Raw genomic sequence first — 27114 nt, forward strand, 5'->3', positions numbered from 1 at the left:
GGTTCTGTAAGCTATGTAAGACAGGTGTGTCCCCCACTGTCAGCCTTGCCAAAGCAGGGTGGGATACACCCAGTAGTACCGTCCTTCCCTCAGTCCTTTTCTTCCTGTTGGCTGCTCAATTTCACAGACCTTTTCAACAAGGCAGACCACACTGTGGCAACAATTTGCAGTGCTGTGACACTAGCAGAAATCTTGCTTTTTAACATGAGGAGTTAAAACATGCTTTTTATCACACTTTCTCTCCCATGTGCATTTGATTGCAAAACAGTGACATCTTTGCCAAATTTAGGAGTGCTACTGACAGTACTATGAGTGTCTACATCAAATGAGCACCTGGATCTCTTTGTTAAAACATTAAATAAGCAGCTCTTTCCCCAGAATTAGAGAAAACAAGTACCCATAAGTCAGTCCAAGATGCCAGTGGGAAATATCCCACAAACCCCATTTTTGGGGGGCATGCCATATGATTATTTATGATTAAAATAATTTTTAAAACTACCCAACTTAGGGCAAAGTCAACCTTAGGGAAACAAATCATAAGAAATGTGACTATTAATGATAACTATGCATTCCTCACATGCAACATCAGATAAGGAAGCAGGCTGAAGGAGTCACTAGTATACCACACTGGTGTGAACTTGAAATACTTGTAGACTGAAATTGCATACCATAGTTAAGAAAATTTTTTAAAAAGTATCTAATTTGAAGGTAAGTTTATGACAGTTTTTTAACATTAGAAATGAAAACTCAATCATCAAGAATTTGTAGTAATTATAAATAAGATAATTATGCAGCAGAAGTTCTTTATATATGAAAGATTAACAAGGAAAATACTTTTCTCTCTTCTTCCCGGCTTGTTAAGTCTCATGCATTTGACAAGGTTGCATAAGTGGTGGGCTTCACTGTTTGCCTAGTGAAAGAAGTCTTATTCTTTTGCTTGCATGCTTTTCCCCTACATGCAAAAAAAAAAAAAGGGCTTAAATAAATTCAAGAAGATATAAAAATGCAACCTTTTATAAATAGCCACTCATGGTGGCCAAAGATTTTGCAGCATGGAAAATACCTAAATGCTCAGGAAAGTGGCAAATTGAGTGGGCTCTTCTTCAATGTCAGCCTACGAAACAGTAGTGCTAGTTCATGTTTCTTTTTTTGGGGGAGGGGATGGGGGCGGGGGAGAGGGGAAAAAGCCACAACTTACTTGTGCCTGAAAGCAGAGACAAAGGAGCAATACTGGCAGCTGTACTTGTCTTCCCGGGTAAACATGGCCAGAGCTAAGTGACTCCTCTCATGAGATCGTAGACCCTGCATAGACATCAAAACCCGGTCACACTGGCTGCAGTGGTAGCCCCAAGACTTGTTTTCATCTTCCAAGGATGCTCCAGATTCAGCTTCTGTAAATTCCATAATGCCAGGGTCTTTGGCTCCCTCACAACCCTCCATCAAAGTTGTGTTTGAAGAATCTTCAGCTTCCTGCTAAAAAACACATATCCCCCCAAATCCATCAATTCACTCCCCCTTCCGCCCCTCAACCTTTCCTCTCTGTTCATTATAATGCCTATGTTTCCCACTGTATTATTTTTCTAAAAATATCCCTACACAAACTCCACATCAATGGCTTCCTGAAAAAAGGGCCTACTCTTGGGAGGGAAAAATGTCTATTTATAGACATACATGCATATGTAAAAAAAAAAGTCTCACTCCTTGATGAAATTTGTGTCAGATAATGTAAAAAGACAAGAAAACAAATCTACTATGTTTTGATAGTCTTGATAGGAATCTTCTAAATTTCATCAGATAAACATTACTAACGTATAGAGCAAATTCATTTTATTTAGCTCTTATAGTGTAGCTACTCTGCAGACTAAGAGAGTAGTTTAGTCTACAGTAGACTTTGTCCATCAGTGTCAAATTCACAAGAAGTCAGTACTCTAAGACCCCAGAATCCTCTTTAAAAATAAAAAGCAAACAGAAAAAGTATTTTTTCCCTTTCCTAACTTTCCCTTTTCCCTTCCTTTCCCTTTTCTAACCAAAGCATGCATTTTTTCAGTGACTTTAATAACCTATAAGAGCATTTCCATCACATTCTTTCCGTCATGGATTTCATCTTTTGTTTCCTGCTTCAAAATTTCTATTTACTCAGAAGAAATCATTGAGTTTTCGTAAACTTCACCTGAGAAGCAAGGAGAAAAGGTCTGTTAGGCGGGAATCACCTGAATCTGACAGTAGTACCAGGTGAGGTGGAGGAAGGTCAGTGGAAGGGCAATGAAAGCTCTCTCAGGTAGCATGAGTTAGGCTATGAAGGACTCTACTTCCTCACAACAAGCAGGTGAAAACAAGAAAGAAGCACCCTTTGGCAGCAGGAGTCTTTGCCAAGAGCTCACTGCAACACGAGGAGGGACACACAGCTAGTTCCCACAGCCCTGTTGCATTTTTGCTACCACTGCCAATAACCTGGAAATTGGGCTGTGGAGTATGGCCTATCCTTGGACGTGTTCTAGAAGGCATCCCCTTTCACTGGAAGAAAGGAACAACACATTTACACCTAATCACCTGAATGGGACCACTGTCTCAGCTGGCCATTGAATGTTTTGTTTGGAGCCAGTGTGCGAATTTCATGTGGAAAGGTGTACCACAAGCAACTTCGCACATTTGCACGTGCACACTTCCTCTTCTTCAACAAAAAAACAAAACCAAAAAAAATTACAAAAGAAAAAAGAAAAGAAGCAGCTCTTTTAGGGTTTAACTAAGCAAAAAAGTAGCACAGAACAGCTGAGAGAAATCCTTCTGCTCATAAACCAAGTCTTTCGGTCATCAACAACATCAACTCCTTTGTAGCTGAGAAGAAATGAGAATTAAATAGTCTTCGTGCCCCTGGATCAAGAGTGGAAAAAAGTTAAAACAAAATAAACCAAATGCACTTCAAAAACTTAGTGTAGATTAAAACATCATGCTGAATTGTAATACCCAGTTTAAAACCCATTCAATTTCACAAGAGCTCTCCATAGGTTTTCAACAAGTCCTTTATTTTAAACAATGCAAGAAGTAGCAGTAGTCACCTTTAGTCACCTTTTTAAAATTCTTACCTTTACCGTAGCTGACACAGAAGAAACATTCCCATACTGGACATGTTTGCGGAGATGATTACAAATAGCTCGAAGTGTTGGATGGACTTCCACACAAAATTTGCATTTGTAGCCAACCACCTTTCTCTCCTTAAGTTTCGAAACATCTTCCAAGTGTCCAAAAGCCTGTTTGAGTACACAGACTTAAATCACTGACGTGTGCTTTGTATCTCACTTCTAGGAACACAGACCAGATTTTACACCTGAAGGGAAATTACGCTTGATGTACATGTCCTATTTTGCAGAACTGCAAGGTCGATTTTTGTTGACAACTATTAATGCCTCCAGAGTAAGCGGACAAGACATATGTGCAGAAGAAACCTTCAGTTTCTGCATAACAGTGGTCCTCTACAAGACCACCTAGTTTGGCCTGAAAGTGTACTCTTCCCTGACACCACAACTTCCCCAACAGCTTTTCCACAGCAAGTATATTTCAAACTGAAGCAGAAGAGGAAAGTGGGCAAGAAAAGGACCACAGTTTGGTCTTATTATGGGGCGCTTTCCCAAAGCTGCAGTCACCAGATAGATTCAAGCCATGTTAAGTGCTTAATCAGAGAAAGTACTGAGAAAGTTGAGAAGGAAACTGATGTGTTATTCAGAGACACACTGAAAAGGGGGATGGGACATTTCGTAAAGAATCTGCAACAAAGTAAAAGGCAGCCTTGCCACAAAAGAAAAGTGACTGTCAGATACAGATGGCCTTCCAGAAGGGTGGGAGGAAGGAAAGGAGATAAAGAAAATACTGAAGGAAGCAGTAGGAAGGAGCAGGGCTTCCTACAGAACCTAAGGAGACGTGGAGGATGGAGGAGGAAATTAAAGCAGAATGTGTAATTGACTTATGGAGCTCACTGGCACACTGAGTCATTCATTAGCCTGCGGTCATTTGGCTGTCAAAGACAACATGCAAATGAACATTAGTGGGCTCCCTGTCAGGGAGTGGGGAGCAGGGAAAAAGACCAGACACACAAACCCTTACCCTCTCTTGTTTGAAATCTGCAAAAGCACCATCTGCATATTTCTGCTTGCTCAAAAGCTGCTTCCTCCTCTCCTGACGTTTGGCACGCTTCTGGAATTCCTCGTTGTGACCATTCAAGTGTGCGGTCAGCTCTGCTGTGCTATGCAATTTCGTATCACAGTGCTTGCACTGGTAGACAGGGTTCTGAGAGCGGGTGCCACTTCCCAGTATGGTAAAGTCCCTCTTCAAATCCTTGCTGTGGTGGTCCGTGTAATGCATGCACAGCAGTTCTGCTGTACTGAAGGACAGCTTGAAACATTTTATGCACCTGAAGGGAAGCCACTCAATTTCCTGAGTCTCAGTCTCCACCTCAGGCTTTTCAAAGTCATTCCTCTCCTCGGCTGGAGTTGGCTTTTCATGCTCATCAGCATACACGGCAGTGAAATAACCCCCCAGCTTGCTCGCGTGCTGTTTCTTAGGGAAAACACCAGGGTGACGCTTCATGTAGTGGGACACAATACCTTTTTTGCTGAACGACTGGAAGGAACAAAGAGAGCATTTCTTCTTCTCTACTGCCCTCCTCAGCTCCTCACTTAACTGAGGAGTGTCATCCTTGGGAGGAGATGGAATGATCACTTTATTGGGTTTGTCGCTTACTGTCCTGGAGGCTGCTAAGCAGTGAGTGTAGTAAGCGTCAATGTCATGTCTTTTCTGGTAGTGTGCTGCAAGCCCTTTGCGGATAGGGTTGGTGTACGAACACAAAGCACATTTGAAGAGGTTGTTCTTGCCTTCTGGCTGTGCCCGGACATTGTTATGTTTGATGCGGTAGTGCCTAGCTATTCCCTTCCGGGTGGAACAGAAATATTTGCAGAGCTGACACCGGAAAACTGTGTGAGATACTAAATGAGAACTAGAGAAATGAGGTGCCGGCACAGAGACTTCTCCAACATCCTCAGCAGCAATTTCTGGGGAGGCCTTGATTTCAGTCACCATGTCTGGCTCCACTGAGGCAGACACTTTTGGTGGTGACTGGGCAAAAACATCGAATTCAGGTTGATTGTGGTATTTCTCATAGTGAATTTTCAGCTTCTCGAGTGTTCCATGAGTGTAAGGGCAAAGTTTGCACCGGTAAGCACCATAGCCTTGCTTGAAAATCCTACTTGTCTCTTCCACATCATTCTGAGCAATATCATTTGACTGCTCCACATCATGCACAAAGTCTTCAGCAGTGACCTTTACTGATGGGTGCCGTTTCTGGTAGTGTGTGAGAACGCCATGAATACGTGTATTAATGTATGGGCAATGTCTGCATTTATATACAGCCCCTGGGTTAATGTCTATATCCTGAGCAAAGTCTGCAGCTTTCACTTTCATGCCAGGATGCTTTTTGCCATAATGTGTCAGAAGGCCATGCAAATTGTTGTATTCAGACTGGCAAACTGTACACTGATATGGAGTGGAGGAGATGGCAGGGTTTGCAGAAGCCAGCTGGACAGTTTTTTCCTGGGAAAGGCTGGGATCCTCTGCACACTCTGCATCCTGATCCATCTGTGATGTTGTTATCTGGTCTTCAGAATCCATCCTGGCCCCAGCTTCATCAGGCTGTGGGATGGATTTCTCAGCAGCATCCTTCTCCTTAATGATATCTAATAACACAGATTCATCTCCATTCATGGCCCAAGGGTGAAATGCTTGGTAGTGATTAGTAATATCCCAAATGGAAGACGCTTCAAAAATGCAGTCTCTGCATTTATAGGTCTTTATCTCTGCTGGCATCACTAAGGCAGGAGGGGAAGGATCGGGACCTGCCCAGAGTTTAGTTGCCATATATGTATAGTCAACATAATGCTCGGGATGTCTCCTTTGGTAATGTACAAGCAAACCACTTGGCTCTGTGTGTGAATAAATGCACCATTCACAGTGATAACCAGCTTCTATCAAGCCATCCAAAAATGCCCATCTCAGAATGGATGTGACTGTGGCCTTCAGATTTGGGTGGTCTTTCTTAATATGCTTCCTTAACGCATAGAAGTAAGGTGATGTATAGCTACACTGCCTGCATTTGAGAGCTCTCAGCTTTGACTTGTCCCGTTCTGTGCTGGAGGTGTGAGCAGGTACACTGCCAGTTGATTTCTTCTGGCTGCGATCGCAAAGGCTTCTAATGGTGGCTGTATGCTGCCTAATCACATCTGCGTTAGCTTTGAAGTCACGATGCTTCTTTTGATAATGAATAAGCACGCCTTTCACGGTCCGATTTCCATAATCACAGTGTTGGCAGAAGAACATTTCATTCTCGGGAGGATTCATAGAGGTCTCAGATCCACCCCGGCTCAACTGCTGCATTGACACTGGTGGCCTCTGAATACCAGGTGGCAACTCACCAGTCCTCATCATTGCTGCAGTGGGGGGTGCCTGTCTGATATATTTGGCAGTGACCTTTATCTCTGGATGCCTTTTCTGATAGTGGACGAGCACTCCCACAACTGATCGGTTGCTGTATGAACAGTGTTTGCAATAGTAGAGTTCAGTAGAAAGGTCTGGTGGTGGCGGTGGGGGAGGTGGAGGTTGAGAAGCCAAATTGGACAATTTTGGGGAGACGGGTGTCCCCAACTCAAAGGACATCTGAGCCAGGGCAGAGCCCCTGTCAACAGAGACTACACGCATGGTCTTCTGGATTCTGAAATATGATGCTTTTTCTTCAGGGTGCTTTTTCTGGTAATGCACCAGAACAGAATGCATGTTAGGGCTTGCAAATGAACACACGTCACAGTCATAAACAACCACAGTATTGACTGAAGGCTCCTTCTGATTTTCACATTCAGGACTAAAACTCTTGGCGGCACTTTTGTTAAAACCAGCTGGCACACCAGCCCCGCGAGCCACGGGGGTGGAGGTTGCCATAGTTTTTGGAGCAGAATTCAAGATCTCTCTCAGTGTCTGAGACTCTGTGTTCAGCCCTTCTTGCTGCTCAACAACATAGCTTGAAAATATCATTGCATTGTTAATTTTCACTGTGGGATGCATTCTTTGGTAATGTGGCATCAGGCTTCTAACATTCGGGCTTGTGTAAGAGCAGAAGCGACAGCGGTAGATCAGATCAGAATGATCAAAGTTCAGTACATTCATAGCTTCAGGATGATGCTCTCCATAATGCTGCTGTAGGTCTTCAAAATTTGTGTAGTCAATGTAGCACTCAAGACACCGGTATACTGCACTGTGATCATTGGGATCCAGGATATACCTAAAGCTGAATTTAATATAGGGATGCATTCGCTGGTAGTGGGTGCTAACACTCCTGGCAGATTTGTTGCTGAAATCACAGTGTTTACAATAGTAAAGCCTACCAGACTCGTTAAACTCTGAATTCTCATTGTTCTGATCGGTACCATACATGTTTGACTGGCTCCCCAGAACAGAGGCATTAGGGCTTTGATGGTCCTTCATGCTGACAGAAGAATAATAGTCTTCCTCATCTTCAGATAAAGTGAGCTCAATCTCTGCTCCATTGGTGGAATTGTAGTCATGCTGCATGCTTCTAAAGTTTGTCTCCTTCTGGGAATCATTAGCCTCTCTGCCCCACATTTGCTGGGGTGCGTAAGAACTGGAAACCTCTATCATTGTTTCTGTTTGCTCTTCTTCTCTGTCTAACTCCACTTCTATCTCCACCTCGTTGTCCTCTTCCTCTTCCTCATCATCCTCTACATTAATCACAGCATCTTCTTGCTGTTTGTTTTGGTTGATTTTGCTCTGCAAGTTGCTTGCTATTTCATCAATTCTAGTTCTCTTTTTCACTGGAGACAGATCTAAAGGGAAATCATTTGACACCTTCCGAGGTGCTTTTGCAACAAAGTTATTTTTAGATGAGAGCCCAAGGATGGAGGTCTGGCTCTTCTTCACTGTGCTTGCAGAGGGGTGAGCATCTGCCTCACTCTCTTGGGGTGCGTTCGATGGTGGTCCATCATATTTTGGCAAGTTGTCACAGAATGAATGCTTGTGCTGCTGATGAACTCTGAGGCCTTTCAAAGTTGTAGTGGAATAGTTGCACATTGTGCACTTGTATGGATGTTGTGAATGGGGCTGGGGTGACTGCTGTTGTTGTGGCTGCACTGGTTCCATCATCCCAGCTGACTTCCTGCCATTTATATTTCCACTCTCATAAGATACTGTGCTGTCATTCAGAGACGAAGCAATGCTTTCAGTCTGAGAGTTCATGGTGTCCCAGTCTGATGTTGTTCCTGTGTGACATTGCTTGTGGGCACCAAGCTTTAATGAACTCTTGCAGGTAAAAGGGCATTCATCACACTTGTAGACAGCTGTCTTCCCAGACAGGTGGATGTTCTCAATGTGACGGGAAATGCTTCGGCGGTGCATTGTCAGGAAAGGGCAAAAAGGACACTGGAACCTGTTCATATACCTTCTAAAGGGAATTCCCTTTGTTTCCAATAGTTTGTTGCCATCAGATCCCATCAGCTGCTCTGCAGACATTCCTGAGGTCTGGTGATCCATGGAATTCAAGCCATTCTCACTGTCCATTTCATTTAGCTCTTCATCTGAGCTGGAGTCATTTAGCATACTGCTTGTTTCCAGGTCAGCAGAAGAATTCGTCATATCAGCAATTCCATAGCGGGATCTGTCAGACAAATTAACCATGCCCGAGTTGTGAGGTGACTTAGGCTTTATTTGAGGGTAAGACACAGAAGAAAACTTGGAAGATGTAGAAGAGTTGGGTCTGATAAGGGAATTGCCCATGGAGTTCCTGAAGTTTCCCACATTAGCATTCGACATCTCACGCCCCGTTGTACTCATGGACATATAGTTAGAGTTTGGAGAGGCATTCTGGGCACTCTTATTCTGTACATCAGGTGTACCAGTTCCATCTTGTTGCTGCCTCAGACTTGACAGTATTTTTACCATGCTGCGGTGCTTCTTCATCATGTGGTCACACCAGCGCTCCCTTCGAGGTGTCTGGTAGCTGCACCATTCACAGCAAAAGTTGCCCCTAGACTTTGTCAGGGGCTTGACCATGGATTCCAAAATGCTCCGCTCCACCACCTCTGCAGGCAGCTCCTTGCAGGGCTCCTGCACTGGCACAGAAGCAGAGGTCGATTCAGACACAGCAGCAGCAGCTGTAGGAGGAGTTGAACTCTCTTTCAGGTTGTTTTTGTGATACATTTTCTGGTGCTTAATAATCCTCGCACGCCTGGGTGACTTGTAGGTGCAGAACTGGCAACTGAAAACTTTGCCAAACCCTTCGTGCATGATGATGTTGTAATTTAGGGAACTAGCAGTTGGTGGCCCCACTGAGCTCCCCCCGGCCTGTGCTCCATGAACCTTGCGCGTGTGCTCTATGAGGAGGTTTTTGGAACGGAAGTAACGCACACAGAACTTGCACTGGAAAAACTTGTTGGTTGGTTTAGGATTTGGAGCTATGTGCTGACCATAGAAAGTCTGGCTCTGGCTATAGTAACTTCCAGTTCCCATCTGACTTGTTGCATTTTGCCCTAAAATGAGAATTAAGGTGTGTATGTAAATAAATAAAATAAAATAAAGAGGCTTTTTCTCCACTCACCCTGTACATGTAAGAATGCAACCACATCCCGAATAGATAATAATCACACCAGGATTCCCTCACTTACTTATGGTGAGATCTACATAACTAGCAATGGTCAGAAAAATTACCATTACGCATAATTTCTACATATATATGTAGACTGGTGTACAGTTGGGGATAGATAATTGATAAAATAATCTTATCGGGGGAAAAAGAAAGCTACTACACTAATAGAATTGAAAATTTTGAGATGATTCATGGTAGTGAAGAACCACCATGAAAATCTGAAAACCAAAAAGCAATATGGATTATTACATGAAAAGCAGCAGGGAAATAAAACCATTCTCCATGCTTGCAATTACAGAAAAGCTGTGGTCAAAACCAATATGGCTGAAGCTAGACACCTGCTTTGCTGACATAGCAATAAAGATTATGCAAGTTTTTAAAATCACATTGAAAGTAGAAACTAAAACAAGATGAAATGAGCCACACATAAAACACAGGGTTACAGCTGAGATCAATCTTCCAGTTGAGATTTACCTGTTATTTCATCTGCAATTGTAAATTCATCCTTTACAGAAGAAAATTCAACCTCAGTCTGGTTGCTAGCATTCATGGAACCAGACCTTGGCTGGCTAGGACTTTCCTCAGAGACATCAGTTGGCTGCAGAAAAGCAGTGTGAACATCCTGAATGTGAGCTTTTAGGTCTTCATAAGATGGAGCTCGAAAATCGCAGCCATCACACTGCAGCACTTCCATGGTTCAGGGATGAGCTTTTACATTAGAAAAATCTGCAAGAAAAACAGAAGAAGAGAAGAAGAAAGATACGTGTTTTATAGCAATGTCATTGTAACAAATCCTAGAAACTGTTAATACCAAGCTTATGATCAACCAAGTCATTTTCAGAGATTCCACAAATACTGTGGCATAAAACTCAACCTTTGCTTACCATACTAAGAAGCATCTATTCAGATTCACATAAAATCCTACCTAGGCAGCTCACAAGTTGCTGACTCAACTCTACAAACAGTCAACCTTCTGACAAGTGACTACTGAGACAATGGACTTTGTCCTCCTAGCTTTTCCCTTACACAAGACAGAGCTGTTGTTCAGAAGACTGTCTTGTTCAAAGACCACAACTCATATACTAGAGAAACAGCACATTACGTCCAGTGATCCACTGAAATTTATGATCACAAGACAGTGGCTTCTGCCTTTATGAGACTCAGACTTACTCTAACCTCCCTGGAAGTTGACAAGTCCTGCCTGATTCACTACCATAGATGAAAAGTCTTCACATGAACAAATGTGCCTTTTTTTCTCAATATGCTATCAGTCCTGATGTTGGTGGAAAACCTAGACATAACTGCAATGTGAACCCAAGGTGGAATGCTTTGCTCTGCCCTACTTCCACCAAGCTTTGTAAGGTTATCTCCATTCTTTATTAAAGTGTTTACAGTTTCATTTTAGTCTATTTGGGGAACATGACCTTCTGTGTGTTAACAGTCTGAGGGATGGAAAGGGCTGGAGGAAGAAATGGGCAGCAACAGGCATGGGAATACTGAGAAAGTACAATGGAAATAGGAGTTACAAAGACTCAGAGACATCGTGACTTCCTTGATGTATCCAAAAGCCCTGCACAGCTTCACGTACAAAGCAGCATAAAATATGGTAACGTGAAGTATAGTGGTTCAGCTTGTGATCAGTTAATCCTGCAGCAGAAAGTTTATGTTTACACACTGCCATAAAGGAGAGGAGACACAAAGTACAAGCAAGACAAAAGACTTACACCTTCCTACCCTGTGCAGTATTTAGGCACAATAGCAACCTTCCTATGTTAATACAGGCATTACTTCCTTCAGCTTTCATGTGCTGCGCTGGCAAAGGATGATAAACTGAGAGTTTCAGAGGTCCAAGACACAAGGGCAGCCCAAAGCACTGAAAATTCCATATGATTACTTTATGTAGAGTATGAAGCTACTTCCACAGCAAGAAGAAAGCTCCAAAACATTAGGGCACAGAAACAAGAGAAGGTACTGCATCAGGATTTTATATAAAGAATGCTTCTTCTGATAGCCTGCTAAAATAAACTTCTATCAAGTCAAATTCTGGACAGTCTGAGCACGGAGGCTCTCCACATACTTACCTACATTACTTTGCAGGCTGCACTGTATCCTTTCTCTCCCCCCACTCCCTCCCACTACCAATAAAGAAAATGAACGCTGCACCAGCTTCCCTTCAGCTAACAAAGTTACAATAATCGAAATACTCAAGCTTTTATGTGCAAGCACCAGACCAAATTGTGTGGAAGAGGTTGCTATCTGCTCTGGATCAAATTACAGCAGTGAGTGAAGCCCCACCCCACGTCTCCTTTAGCACAGTCCATTAGACCTGAAAACAAATTTTTCCATGGAGCAGACGACTCCTGCATTTAGAGCACTTCACAGAAAAGCAGATCATCCAGTTTTCACTACCCATCCCCCAAGCGTAGTCCTTTCATCTCAGCCAAACAAGCCACAGCTCTGCTGAATGTGTTTATCACACTTTCAAGAGATATGAGCCCCTGCGTCACTGAAGCTTTAAGACTCACTAAGCTGCCCTAGTCCTCTGAGCTTTGGGAGCAGCCATTTTAGCTCAGACAACTCCTGCACTCAGAGACTCAGTGCTTCTTGCCTGTGCACAACATGGCCTCACTTATCTCAGCTTCATCTCAAGCACACCAGGCTTTTTGTCTTTTCCTCCTCCTCCTTGGGTGATACTTGAAAAATCAGCATCCCCAGAGCACATCTCCCCTTCTCTTGCATGACTGGCTCCCCAAATCACGTCGCTGCTGTCCCCCTGCACTGCCCAAGCAGCACCTTCTTTCCCTGAGCAGATCACCCACAACCATCTCCTAGGGTTGGTTCCCCTGTCCCATGGATGACAAATGTGACCATTCGTTCCAGAAACACAGCATTACAGCATCAAAGACAGTGGTCCAAGCTGTCCTACCGGCAGAGGCAACACACAGCCGAGCCTCCGAGGAGAAAGATGTGGAGGGGGGAAGAAGGGGGGTAAAGGCAGGCGGGGGACCTCAAGATTGCCTTTTCCCTGGAGTGCCCTCCTGCTTGGCGCAGGAGACGCACCACCCCACTCCTCTACCAGATTCCAAAGTCTAATGACCTTTGTTAATCACCAGCCAGCCTGTCTGCATCAGCAAACCCTGCCAGCAGACACACCCTTCACACAAAGACTGTAGCTATGCCTTTTAAGAGAGGTTCTCTGAAAGCTCCATTGTGTAGATGAGAGGGAAAACAACACACACAAATATCGCTCTTCCCCCCCCTCACCACCACCACCATCACCCCCCCGGAAAACTTCAGTCCCTTTAGAAACACCACCGCAAAACGCTTTCAGCTCTCTTTTGGGAACTTCAGGCAGGCTTACAGAAAACCAGAAGGGAGAGCAAACCTGAGGTTCTGAAAAAAGATAACCCTGGCCGCTTGAAGTAAAAACCACCACCATCACCATCCCCAGCAGTCACCGTACACTGATGCTTGGAGAAGGTATCCTCAAGGATGCTGGTTTCTGTCTAGACAAACCAACAGTACCCTTCTGCTACAAATCAGAATGAAGAGTTGGGATATCTTTAATAGCTGCTTATTACAAAAAGTGGTGGAGACATTCTTATTGGTTCCACCTTGAATTTCAGCAGGGTCTGTATCACAAAGGCTGCACCAAATCAGAGAAAACGTTAATCTTACTGCAGTTATGAGGAACAAACATGAGGTATGGCTGAATGGACTTCCATTTGATGTTTTCAGCATGCATCATACTGAAAGCAGGATGAAGCATTTTGTAAGGCATTCAGCTCTACCATTTCCACATTTTCCTTTAAAATTCAGGCATTGCACAGAGGTGAAGAAAAACATAAACTGTTAGTTTGAGCTCATATATCAAAAGAAACTGGAGCACAATGTGCATTTTTCTCTCTTCTTTTTTGTCTGCATGGGATATGAAACAGAGAGACCCACCTACATTTTCAAGTGCAAATATTAATACACTGGCAAGACACACACCCCAGGCAAAGGAGACAAAGCAAAATTTGCACATTTCCATCACGACCAGCTAAGGCAACGCATCCAATAATCCTTTAAATTTTCAAACAGCATAAGACAATTTAGAGGGGAGTGGAGTGTGAGAGGAGTTACCAAATCCACTAATTTAACAGCAGAACAGGAAGTCTGAAAAAAAGCTAAAGACAATCAAACACAACCACCATGAAATGAATCCATAAATCCCACAAGCCCTCTAATATATTCACAGCCAATCTCTTGACACCACGTTGCTTACAAATACTGTGACTTCTAAAATACTCTTACTAAGGCAATGCTAGCCTCACCAAACAGATTATTAAAATGCCATTGTCTGACTAATTTGCATTTACAACCTCTTCTTAAAATATATGGCTTAAATGCTTAGCATGGAGGTATTCTCATTTTCCTTAGGAGCAGAAAGCTTCCAAAACATTAGTCAAGAGATTCTCAAAGCCACATTTTTAAAGAGCCAAGGTGGAGTCTCACATTGACTTCAACATCGTTCTCTACACTCATAAACATGTGAGAACATCAGAGACGCAGTTGCATTAGATTTCTAGGTTTTTAAAAATCAAGAACAAAAGGTAGTTTTGCTTGTTGAACAACAGTCATTACATAATTTGGCAGCAGGCAAAGTAGTACAAATCATTATGTTTAAATTTGGTTTTAAAGCTTCAAAATAACAAAACTAATTGTGAAGCCCAAGGCACTGACCTCAAAATTGAGCTTCTGTGGTTTGACTACCCATCCGTTATGTTTTGAGATGGAGTCAGCAGAGCTTCTGGAAGAATATGCACATGCACAACCACAACTGGAAAGGTCAATCAGACCACACACACTACGTGAACTTCCAGCTCAGTATCAGTAACATCACATGTAAAACAAAGAAATCTGCAGTTCTCCAAGCCTTCCTCCTGTCAGATGATCAGAGGCATCTTCATCCCTACCTCCCACACACAGGTTGCATACACAGCTTTCATTTTACTCTGTGCCAAAGTGGAGATGAAAGAACTTTCTTCACCAAAAGGGTTATCAAGAACTGAAACAGGAGGCACAGACAAGTGGCTGAGTCACCATCCCTGGAGGTATTTAACAGATGTGTAGATGTGACACTCAGGGACATGGTTTAGTGGTGGACTTGGACGCGTTAGGTTAGTGGTTGGACTGGATGATCTTAAATGTCTTTTCCAACCTAAATGATTATATGATTCCACAATTCTATGGTGTTACACACCTCATCACACAGTGAGAAACACTGCCAAACACCTTTCACCTGCAGAAAGTCGACCTGGTGATGTAAATTTGTTGGGGCCCTGTGGGCACCCACAGACCTCACTCTTCCCGAACAGCCGTCAGGGGTTCCCCCATGTCCCAGGGCCCCATCTCAACCCCCTGGCCCCATCAGCCCCTGCCCTGGGCCCAAGCAACCCAGGCCCACCTGCAGACCCACAGCCCAGCCGGGCCCCACAGAGGCTCCCAAAATCAGGGGCCAAGTCTGCTCCTCAGGCTGCCCCACTCTCTGCTGGGGCGGTGGGAGGGGCTCAGGCTGCCAGGCACTGACCTGCCTCTCCATGGGGAGCGCCCATGGCTCCCACTGCACGTTGGGTCAGAGATCAGCACAAGCAAAATGTCTTAGCAGGGCCTGGAATCACAGACTAGAGTCATCTTTTCCCTTCAAAACATGCAGCAAGCTTCACTGTTGATCTAATCTCCCCACCGCCTTTTTCCTGCTGTTGGAGATCAACCTACCAGAAATAAACTACCAAACTCTACGGCAGTGCAATTCACGAGCAGCTAATTACAGACATAACAAGTTTTCAAAACTCTCATGAGTAACACCGCAGGCGTTACTCCCTGCCAGAGAAGTCTGGGTTTTATGATGCACCAGTGCCTACAGCTGCAGCGAGGACCTTCCAGCCACGCCACGTGGGCTCCTGGCCAGATTCAGCTCAAGTATGATGGAGCTGCTGCTCTGATATCCTTGGGTATGGGGTTGTTTTGTCCATTTTTTTTTTTTTAATTAAAAACTTTTTATAACCTAAGATCACCACAGGAGAAATGAGGACTAACCAAGTACAATCATAGGAGCAGTGCAAAAAATTATACATTTGAGAAACTGGAAACGTGAAAGCTATTCTAACTGGAGGAGGTCAGCCTCATCTTTTGTTTATGAAAAAAAAAAAAATCATAATTCATGAGAAATTCGAAGAATTAATTCAACTCTCAACTACAGTCAGGCAAACCTACTCAACTCATGGGTCTTTTTCAATGACCAAATTCCAGTCAAGCTACTGGGATTCTTGGTCTTCTGAGGGTGTCTTTGCAGTTAATCCTCCAAGCTGATATCAAAATAAATGAAACTGAAATACCATTTCTTTTTTCACTCTTTTTTTTTAATTTGCTAAAACTGGATTTTGATAGAACTCCATGGGTTAGGTTGCAACTGTCCAATTTACTTTGTGGTTCATATTTTCATGTAAAGGACCTACAGTAAAATTTTATCACCAGTTACAACGTTTATTATCAAGATCTCCATACTGATGTCCAGTTTTGGGTCGTTTATTACATTTTGAAACTCAACAGTTATACCCATGAGAGAAATACATAAGCTGATACATGTGATCCTGTCACTGATTTCTTCCAGTAAATATTTCTGTTGACCTACATGGAAATGCTTATTACAGTGTAAGGTATTTCAGGAAAGAACACCTATTAGAGATGCATTACAACTCAACAGTAAAAACAATGATCTAAATTGAGCAGAGACACACTATTTTTTTTCCTAAAATGTACTTATTCAGCCACCCAGAAGATTGTTTGAACCTGAAGTGGGCTCCAGGTCCAATTCCACAAAAGGAGGTCTTCTACTACATGTTCTTTGTACACTATACTCCAAACTTTTCAGAAATCCCCCCATCGTGGAAAACAGTATGACTAATTTTGTTGATCCCTATACAGTTACTATTTGCTTATGTTCCTGAATACTTGCATTCATTTATCATACCTGACACCATAATATGCATCACTGTAAAGCTACCGTATAGCTTGCAAAATCTTCTACATTTTAAAGGAAATATAAACCACATTACTCTTAAAACTTCTGGAAGAGAGGCTACACAGTGCTAAGAGCTACCAGAAGGATAGATGGGTTTTTCAGTTCAGTAAGAGAACAAGGACTTACAGAACCTGTGGTTATTTTTCTTTCTGGGAACTTAATACATAAATTCCCTGAAATGGGTCCAGATAATGGATACATTGCTATCAGCTCAACTCGTTCTCCAAGACTATGACTATTCAAAAAATGGGAAACAAAACAGAAAAACATGGTTACTGAACATTAATGCATATTAGCCATCTCACTGTAAGACCCTAAGAGAATAAAGGCACAGCATAGATTTTACAAGGAAGTATAAAGGAGAGTCACAGATAGGAGCACAGTGTCAGCTTCTGTGAGTATCTTGAGGCTGTAGTCCCCAGCCTCAAGTAGACACAGCAAACTGATAGTTGTCTCACTGTGAAAACAGCAAGGAAGACAAAAGTCCAAGATGGAATACCTGATTTTACATCCACGTGTTACTTGCAAGGAAATAAAATTTGAAAGATAATTCAGATATAAGTAACCAAACTACAAAGAGCATCAGGCTGGGACTTTGCTGATTCAAGCTACCTAAATGCAGATCACTCTTTTTCTATTTCTCACAAATAATGTCTCTTGTTCTTTCTTTGGGCTCCTGAAGTCTACATATATCTCTGTTCTTTGTAAAAAAATACACAAGGAGGCTATCTAAATGTCTGAAGTATATTTTCAAACTTTTAAAATAAAAATAGATTGAAAATTAAATGTCTCAAAAGATAAACTGACAGTGTCACACAAAGTATGATTCTGACATTTTTTTCTTTCTTTCCTAGAGGTTAGCTGTGACAGGCTTTACATGGTATGGAGCATGAGCAACTGAGTCCTAGGATGAAGAACTTCACCTATGAGAAGGCTCTCAAATATTAAATGCTTTTGCTCCAAGAAAGACTAGGATAGTTTTTTTCTGATGATCATAATTGCTTTTATGGCAAGTTATTAATTCCTACAGAAATCAAAAAGACTCTATGTGAGAATCTGAACAACTATATGGTCAGAGTAGGATGTTTTCCCTTATTAAGTATGCCAGGTACTTAATTTACTGCATGGAAGTAGTTGTGGAGTTACAAATGCAGACACAGACAGTTCTGTCAAGCCTTCCTGTGGTTCACCAGTCAGTAAACATAATACTGCTTTGGCCACGTGTTATGAGAAGATGCAACAATTTTACTAGGAATGGGGAATTTGGATCTGATAGACTTTTTTTTTTTTTTTTTTTTTTTTTTTTTACAGAATAAATTTAAGTTTCCTTTCTTACCAGAAGGTGACAAAGAGGAAAAAATGAGAACATACAAAACAAAACCCACACTACATTAAACCATTTTCCCAGTCAAAAACTTTAAAGAAAGTACCAGTTTAAGTCCTTCCAGGATTTAACAGGAAGATGGAACAGCATAGGGCAAAATTCTACAGTAGAGATGTTGTCTGTCACTTGGTTGCCATACTAAATGCTCATAGGAAATGAGCCATCATCCACCCCACTGACCCAACCCAAGTTCTCTCAATGTCCTTCTGCATAGAAATACGTGTTCAAGAGGCAAAGTGAGCTGGCTCAACCTACAAAAACAGATACCAAAGACAATTCCCCATATGGTATAATGCAACTGAAAGCACTGGGTCTGGGGGTTCTAATTTCCAGCCAAGAGTGTATTGTTAATTACCTCAAGAAATCCAGTTCCTGCGAGTTAAGAGAAGTGAACTCCCCTGTGTACCTGGACTTGGGAGAGGAAGATGTCAGTAGGTGGTGCTGAAGAACACAGCAGCACTCTGCCTCGGTACTCCAGAAACAACCCAGTTCTTTCTCATGCATTGCAAATAACATCTTCTAGGAGCTCTTTACACAAAGGATGCATTACCAGCCTCACCCTAGAAGAAGCAGGGGGAGGAGCAGACTCATCAGCCTGGCATAGCCCCAGCAAAGATCTTACTTGCCAAGTAAAGTCAGAGCAGTTATAAAAGGGGTCCTGCCAGCAGCAAAGCAGAAATGACAAACTCAACCACATACCCTGCTAGACCATGAAATGAAGTGGGAAAGAGCAAAGTTGTGACTGCAGACAGAAGAGATTATATCCTGATGGCCTTCTGCCTTTAAATGTACCTTAAATCAGACTTGTGTAACTTGCAGTGCCTTTAAAAGTAATCTTGCCATTCAACCCAAAACCCGAACATGCTCCATTCTATGGTCACTTACAGTGCTGTAGCTGGTGAGTTGCAAGCATGCTTCAGAGAGGACCAATGTTAGTTTGCAAATAACACGGTGTTTTCAGAGACTAAATACAGCTTATAAACTGGTGACAGAGCTAAAGCATGGGAACATCTGAAGTGCTGGATTATTTCAGGGGCCACAGAATTTTAAAGATACGAGATCAGACCAGCCAACACAGCTGGTTTAAAACACAAGCAGGCACTCTTAGTGTAGTCACAGAAGTAGAAATCAAGTCACTAGAACTCAGAAACAATAAATGCCAAGGGCAAAGTTCTGCTTTGGGACTGCTATTGAAATATGTCTCAAAGAAGGCAAAACAGAGATTATCACCATCATGAAAGATGGATGTGAAATGATGCTTCCTGGACAAATGTTCTTTTCTTTTAAGTGCTGAGACTGGACCTGTGTCATAGCAGTGGTGACAGAGACTGAACTAGGCTTGTGAGAGGAGTAATCTTTCAGCACGAGATCATTTCCGTAATACAGCACCCAGTTTGATGGACATTCAAGACTCTCCAAGTTAGAGAAATTCACAGAGCAGTCAGGAATCAAAGAAATGTCGCATGGATCAGATCCAAGCGAGCCAGAGCCCACTGCCTGCCTTTCATCACGAATATGAGCTCAGCTTAGTGAGGACCCAGGGAATGATGCAGCCTTTTCCCTCAGTCCATCCAGAGATCTTACGTGCTCCAGAGGTACTCCTTTAAAGGGTTAACCCTGTGCAGAGAGCATGTGGAGAGGATGAAGAAGGGCATTCAGAGGAATGAGTTTAACCCTATAAAATCAAAGTGCCAGAAGTCATGTTCTGTACCAGCAAAGCTGAGTAAAACAGCAGATCACCTCATGCAGACCCAGCAGGGTCTGTGGCTGAAACCCTACTGGAGAACAAGAAAATGCTGACTAACAAAGCCTAAAGATTGTTCTGCTTTCCCGGTCTACTTCTCAGAAACACTCGTTTGTTTGAGGTGCTCCACTGACATCCTAGCTATTTTAACACCACCTTCGTCTCCAGTTTTGTCTCCCCTTCCCCCAAGCTTCCTGCTATATTTGACATTTGCTGGGCAGCACGCAGAAGCCTCTCTGTCAGCCAGTTTATTTCCTCAGGTAATACAAATCCATCACTGACCCATTTATAATGCCAGACAGAATACACACGTTTATTTGCCCACTGACTCACTCACAGTATGGCAGCCAGCATCTCAGCCCCAGGTAGCATAATACATACTTTTCCAGTATTTGACAGACTAGAGATTACCACTAGGCTGCCACCCCTCCCAAATGATCTTTTCCACCTGTGCAAGTGAAGATCCCTTGTCTGTTTGGGATGGTGGCAGAAAGATGCTGGTCCTATCACTGATGGCTGAAAAGTGATACTGCTGAAAAGAAGGAACAAGTTGCAGCTAACACTTATGTTGTCCAGAATACTTTACTTTGTCCCAAATAACTCTATCTCTCTATCTCTCTCTCTATCTATCTCATTCCAGTGGATTACATGTTGGGATGCAATATATACACACTGGAATGCAGTATCCTGGGTCCACATTAAAACTTTGCTTTTTTTACTTCCCCTTCAACCTCCATCTCCACCCACTTGGTCCTTCCAGGAAAGAAGTTTTTGCAGTTGGTATAATATATAAAGTCCAAGTACAGAATATTTAAAATAGCATACTGGCTCAGTTGTCATCATTTATATGATACACAGATAGCAGACAGTCTCTAGAGGAAACTAAGTGGAACATCTACAGTGCACTTCAGAGGCGGGCAAGGAATTCAGAGTGATCCTAAGATTATGGATGACAGTATCTATGAATTGACCAAGTTTAATGGAAGTTCTCCAGCCTGAAAGTGTTTGGATCAAAGAGGCATTAGAAACTATTACATTAAAAACAGGAAAAAGCTGCTGTTCCCTGTCTATGAAAGCAACATGCTTTGTTATATAGGCAATAATTAAGAACACTCTCTCTCACAAAAAGAAAAAAACCAACCTGTTGTTAACCTTATGTCTTGCCTTTCCAATAATAAACAGTCCTTTCCCCTGACTACTCTGGATGTATTCAAATTAAGAAGAAAACTATTATTAAAGCTGGGTTGTATCAAAAAGGGTAAGATGTTGAATCTCTTAATAGATCCCTTTTACTTTAAATAAGCTGTTTGAGTTAGCCACTAAGATCCAATTTCTGTCTCTTCTTCCTAAAAAGTAATCAAACAGGAAATGGACCATAAAGAATAAAAAATAACTAAGACTTTCATTGTAATAAGGCCCATGGCTAAGAGTAGCTGAGATTATAACCAATGGCATCCTTCAAAAGCTACAATTCTTGCAAGTGTTTAGACATTACAGAACTATTGCAGTGTTTTTCTCTTCTGCAAGTCCATTACACAACACCTTGGTTTATTCTGCTGTTCTAAATGTTTTACATTTAGCCATTTAAAACAACAAAAAAAAATCTGAGCATTTTAAATCACTAGGAAGGTAACAAAATCCAATTTTAGAACAAAATAATCACTTCCCATTGTCATAAGATTACTCTCATTTTGAAGAAAGGGGAACCATTCTCGCTTTACCCTAAAGATACAGAGTGAAAGCTAATAAAAGAGAAACTAGTTGCCAAAACTTTATCCCAGAATACCTAACCAATTGCCAAACTACATATAAAGAAAACAATGTCTCTTGTCACAAGGAAAGTTCAGTTGAAAGCTAGTTCATCAACATAAAAAAGAACTCTGAAAAAAAAAAATAAATTGAGACCATGAACACCCTGTTCTTTTATTTTCCAGCCACCCACTCCTATTTAATCTAGTGAATTAAAGTAACTTCTCATAATTTACAAAAGTTTATTAAAGATTTTAGCTACCTCAAGTAATCACCCATATGAAACCTGGCCATCCTGTTTTATTTAAACACTCTGAAAGAAAATGCCCTATCTTCATGATGAAAAAATAAAAGCATAGTACAGTCCACTTCAGAGAAAGTCTGTGAATAAATTAGTTTCTTTAACCTTTGGGAATCTGTGTTAACCTGTAAACTAAACCCAAATGCTTGATTTTTGTAAGAGGCAGGATGCAGAAAACTCAACATAGGACCCCACAGAGCCCTCTGTCTAAAGCAAGGGGAAGAGTCAGAGATTTTCAGTTGTCCTGGCCTAAAAGAAGAGACTTCTTTTGTAAAATCAAAGTGGAAGGACTTTTTAGAAAGCACTCTTGTATGTGCCTAGTCAAAAATGGGACCTTCTCCAAATAGAAAAAAAGTGCCCTGAAGAAAACCACCAAGATTCTTAAACAACTTTAAGAAAAGGTAGCCCAGTGGCATATTAGACTTCATCAGGATTTTGGTTTTGCACATAAACATCAAGAAGCGACAAGGAGAAGCCTCAAGAGAAGAATTAGATAAACAATTAAGAAATGGTTTATCTCATAAGCTTTGTCCTCAGAAAATCTCTACTTTCACTGCAAATGCAGGTATGTTGCTGAAAACTCATGGGATAGTAACTCTTCAGAACAGGTATTCTGCTTTTGGCAAAAACCAGAAGCCCATCTATATTTGGCTCTAGGAAAGCAGTCTGGGCAACAGTTCTCTCTCCCCATTGGTACACTAGCCATTGCTTTAGCTGCAGAGAGTTAATTGCTCCAGAGATATTCCCTTTCTGGAACAGAGGGGACAGAACATCTTGACTGACAACAGCTCCACAACCAAAACACAGAAGTACCATGGGGTCATTGTGTATCTGCATATAGAGCAGATCCATTTGGTTCTGAAGGATCCACTAAGTGTTACCGTTCTCACTAGAAGCCCTCTGTAACTGACCTCAGCATGTCTTCCTGCAAACACTTCCACTGAGCCTCCAGGTCATCCCGCATGTCACACCAAGCCATGTGTGAGAAGAACCAGAAGTGAGGTTGTACCTTCACCTGGACATGCTTTTGTCCTTAAGGAGGATTTGAAACTGTAATAGCTCTGTCTAAATAACTCTATGGGTAGACAAACCTTGACATTTACTCTGTGCATAAAGTAGATGAAAGTGGCTAAGATATATATTTAAGCTAATAAAGATGACAACAACATTTTTAAAAATACCTGAAAGAACCCAGAAGATTCAAGACCTGTGATGGTTTAAAACACCCAACAGAACTTTCAACCTGATCAATTATATAATATAATGTACCTTTTAATTAATTTGAAAACTTCAGAAGTAATGTTCAGAAAACAAAGGAAGAGTAGTCTGGCTCACAATGTTTGCAACAGAGAGTATTCACGTATGGTAATGACAAAGACACACATGCTGTGTTCTACAGTTACAAAACAAAGGGGTACATAATTTAAATTGGTTTTATTGATGACTATAGAACCACTTAAAAAAAGGAACCAAAGTTTGATTTAAAGGGAAGAAACTTACAAATCTCCCAACTTGCTGCTTTTCCAAGAAGTAGCCATAAATAATACTTCAGGTAGATCAAGTGTCATGGAATCCTCCAGGTCAAGAGGTTTTAAAATAAAGCAGGATTATTTTAAAGCAGAACCATATAAAGATGTTATTTTTTCTTCTTCTTACTAAAGGAACAAAGATGGAAACAAGCAAGCAAAAAGAAAAAAAATTTAACCACAAAGACCATAGAATCAACTGTTACAAATTGTATGTGCTCAGATTTATGATGGCTGAAAGGGACAAGATGCATCTTTTCAACTACACATGAAGAGGAGACATGGACAATCAAAGAGATAAACACATGTCTCTTTCCAGTAAGAGTCCAGCTAAGTGAACAGCCCTTCAGACATACCATTCACACCACTTGCCAGTCAGGTGAATCTCCTCCCTGTTTTTTCATCCCAAAAGAAGCATACATGAACCTTATGACACCAAAATAAATATAAAGAGTATTTTGAGGCACTTCATTTATCTTAGCCAACATCCTTTAACAGTATGGATGAGAAAAAAGCAAGACGTAATGTATTTTGTAGTACATTCTAGACTTTTCTTCCCTTTAAAACTCATTTGAATAAAAGGCATTTGTACTTTGTTTCTTGCAACAAGCATTCATTCAAGCGTGGGTTTTTGTTTGCAGGAACGTATGCAGAGTGGAAGTTTCACATTAATTTAGGACTTCATTGACAAAAGAGTCTATGCCAAAAGTATATAATCAGTTCTGAAGAAATTTTATTTTTCCTTCTGTTGTTTATGGAGCACCAAAACAAGACAAAAGACAGTATCATATGTTTCAGGTTTCCATTCTTTTATCACAAATGTATCATTTAAATCAGCATAAGTGACTTGCTTTCAGAGAGAGAAAAGACTGAAGTATTCCCCTGGTTTTCAAACAGCTTCAAATTACTGAACAAAATTTCACAATCTGTATGTAATATGTAAGGAACAAAAAGGCAGAATTAAACATACAGAGTAGCAATACTGACGCTCTATTCTATGCAGTTACTACTTATTTGACTCATGAAGCTTCAGGCCACACTGCTGTAGGTTCTGTCCATGTGAAAAGCAATGTCAGTGAGTCTGCAGCATGGAGAATCTTCCTCCTTTACCGGGTAATGGAGAAGCACATGGAAGTGAAGCAGCCTGGCTTCAGGTTGCACAGCTCATCTGTGGCACAGCCAGCAGCAGAAAGTGGGTTTCCAGACTCCAACCCTTTCCTGTTGTGCCGTGCTACCTTCTTGTGCCATGGTCCCTGATATCCCAGTGCTAACTTCCCATAACAACTACAAATGAAAAGTTCTCCAGCACAGTGAAAGATAAAATTTCAGGAGCAGGAGTAAATCATACACTACACATGAGGGTTTAACTGATGCTTTTTATTTCTCTTTGTATTTACTTCTTAACTGGAGTTGCCATTTCCAGCTTTCTGCAGAGAGTCCAGGACTTTTGCTGAAGAACTTAGGTCAACTCAGCAAAATGTCTGCAGAGCTGAGGAGAAGAATAACAAGGGAGACAGAGTTTAGTGATGGTGAACATGGTCTAACCCTCACACTACTTGAGATCACAGTGGGACAAGGAACATGGGAAAAAGTGAGACCATTCAGAAAGGGAGCTTTATATGAGGGTGAGGAAGGATATTTGTTTTGAAGGACTGAAAGCTAGAAAAACTGAAATTCTTACTTGGTCTGAGAGGCTTTTCTCTTAATACGACTTTGCCCAAACTGCTGAATCCTTCTACTCTCTTCTCAAACTATTCTAAATAATAGGCAACATATTAATAATTCTTCTAGCAAATATTTGGACAAAAAACATTAAAACTTACTAGAAGTCATCAAAGCGAGTCTTCATTACAGCGCCTTTATAAAAATATCTGTAAGAGGAAAACTCAAGGTCTTCCTCAGTGTCTTCTGTAAGCAGGAGATATTCATGACCGAAGAAGAGGAAGTTTGATTTAATCAGACCTCTCTTTCACACGTGCTAGCTGGAGCCACAAAGTGTGTGCACACTTCCACTCCACCCTGGCTAACAAAATTTATGAGAACAAACCAAGCAGTTAGTTTTCACATGCAGACAGTTGCACCTACCCTTCATTGTTAGGACATCACCACAAACAAGACCCAGATATTTTATGGATTTAAAAAAAAAAACCATTCAGATTGTAAGAGAATCAAGTCCTACAAAAGTCTTAAGCTACAGCATAACCTTCAGTGTATGCTCAACTAGTATGCAAAGCTAGTATGGTGCTTCTGAAAAACTTCAATAAAGTGAGTGTTCCAGTTTAACAGTCTGGATGTCTAAGAAAACACAACTTTCCAAAAAAGGTGACTGGCTTGTACTAAGAGCCATGCACAGCTTACCAAGGACTCCTGATCCTGTTTAATGTTAACCCAAACTCTGCAGGAGTTCACAGACACAGAGCAGCCTCTGTAGTTATCCAAGATACTGCTGGCATTTCTGATGAAGGAAGCATACTGAGCATGCTTCATCCTATGTCTGCAGAGCAGAACCAGCCTGAGCTCTGCTAAAAGGCAAGCGTGTCATGGGCAGCTGTGACTGTTACTTTGCCTGGGCAGAGATAAAGTGGTAACACCTCTTCTATTTTTTTTTTTTTTTTTTTCCTTTTCCCCTCTAGCTGTCAACTGGGATATACAAACATGACTGCTGCAGCTGGAAGAAGCCTAGCTAAAAATCTAGTTTGCGTTTACTATGAGGTGCACCTGGGGATCAGGGTTTTTTTCTGGAAATTGCATCTGCCGACTCCATGCAGTCAACAGCGTAGGCTCCAATCTTTCAGCACACTAGCTTGAGGCAGCATACAGGCAGGTAAGACTCTGCACAGCTGCTACCTGCACAGAGGTTCTGTCATGTCACCTGAGAAAAGCACACTCCCTGCTGCTTCACACCAAGCCACTGGAGGAACCTTGATTTCTCACCCTTGTCAGCCCAGCTCACAATTATCAAGTGAAGTCTGGAAGTTGATATGACATCGATATTTTGGGGAAGCAGGCAAAAAAGTGTTAAACCTTTCACCTCCTTCATCCTTGTCTACCTTCAATAATGATCAAGAATTGTATCTTCCAATTTTCTTACACTGTTTGTCCAAGTAGTATCACCATTTCTTTCCAAAGATAATTCCTTTCTAACATAACTTACCTCACCTTCCAAGCTGTATTCCTGGCACTAAACCTTAAATTTCTGCTTTTCTGCCTTACATAATTATTTCTAGTCTACTACATTCTCTCTAGACCCCTCCTTCTCCACATCTTCTAGAAAGATGCAAACTGATTATCTTCTATTTCCACAGCCCAGCAGAGAATGATGCTGGTGATGTGCATCGATAAGGTAGCTCTGAAGTCAAAGGAGTTGCTCTTTCATTTCTTCTAAAGATGTCTGGTGTGCTGGTCACTCACCACTCAGTATGAAATAAAATCCACTGCTTTTATCTCTTAAGAAATGAGCACATTTTCAAAGAAGACTGCTCTGCCCAGAACCATTGCTCAGTAGGGCAGAGAAAATGAGGAAGAAAAAAGGGAGGGCTGGAAAGGGGCTACAGCAGACACCACCACCAATGACCAACAGTCATCTGGCCCTACTGTCTCTCAACACTGCTGCTGCTGAGGGGCCTCACATGCACTCCAGAAACTGGTAT

General features: G+C 41.8%; 1 protein-coding gene across 4 annotated transcripts in view; it reads right to left on the bottom strand.

Moving 5' to 3' along the window:
* ZNF462 (zinc finger protein 462) overlaps window positions 1–27114 on the bottom strand; it is a 94516-nt gene that overhangs the window by 44014 nt on the left and 23388 nt on the right. For 2 of the 4 annotated variants that reach the window (XM_033009240.2, XM_033009238.2), the window contains exons 2-5: window positions 10169–10420; window positions 4099–9578; window positions 3084–3248; window positions 1199–1302 (exon numbers count right to left, since the gene is read on the bottom strand). In XM_033009240.2, the coding sequence (XP_032865131.1) occupies window positions 1199–1302; window positions 3084–3248; window positions 4099–9578; window positions 10169–10388 (5969 nt within the window). In that variant the 5' untranslated portion in view covers window positions 10389–10420. Of the gene's footprint in view, window positions 1–840; window positions 953–1198; window positions 1303–3083; window positions 3249–4098; window positions 9579–10168; window positions 10421–23438; window positions 23496–27114 lie in introns of those variants that run through there. The other 2 variants (XM_033009239.2, XM_042787680.1) reach the window with 2 other exon arrangements.

This window comes from Tyto alba, unplaced genomic scaffold (genome assembly GCF_018691265.1).
Source record: "Tyto alba isolate M040663 unplaced genomic scaffold, T.alba_DEE_v4.0 Super-Scaffold_13, whole genome shotgun sequence".
NCBI classification, from domain to species: domain Eukaryota; kingdom Metazoa; phylum Chordata; class Aves; order Strigiformes; family Tytonidae; genus Tyto; species Tyto alba.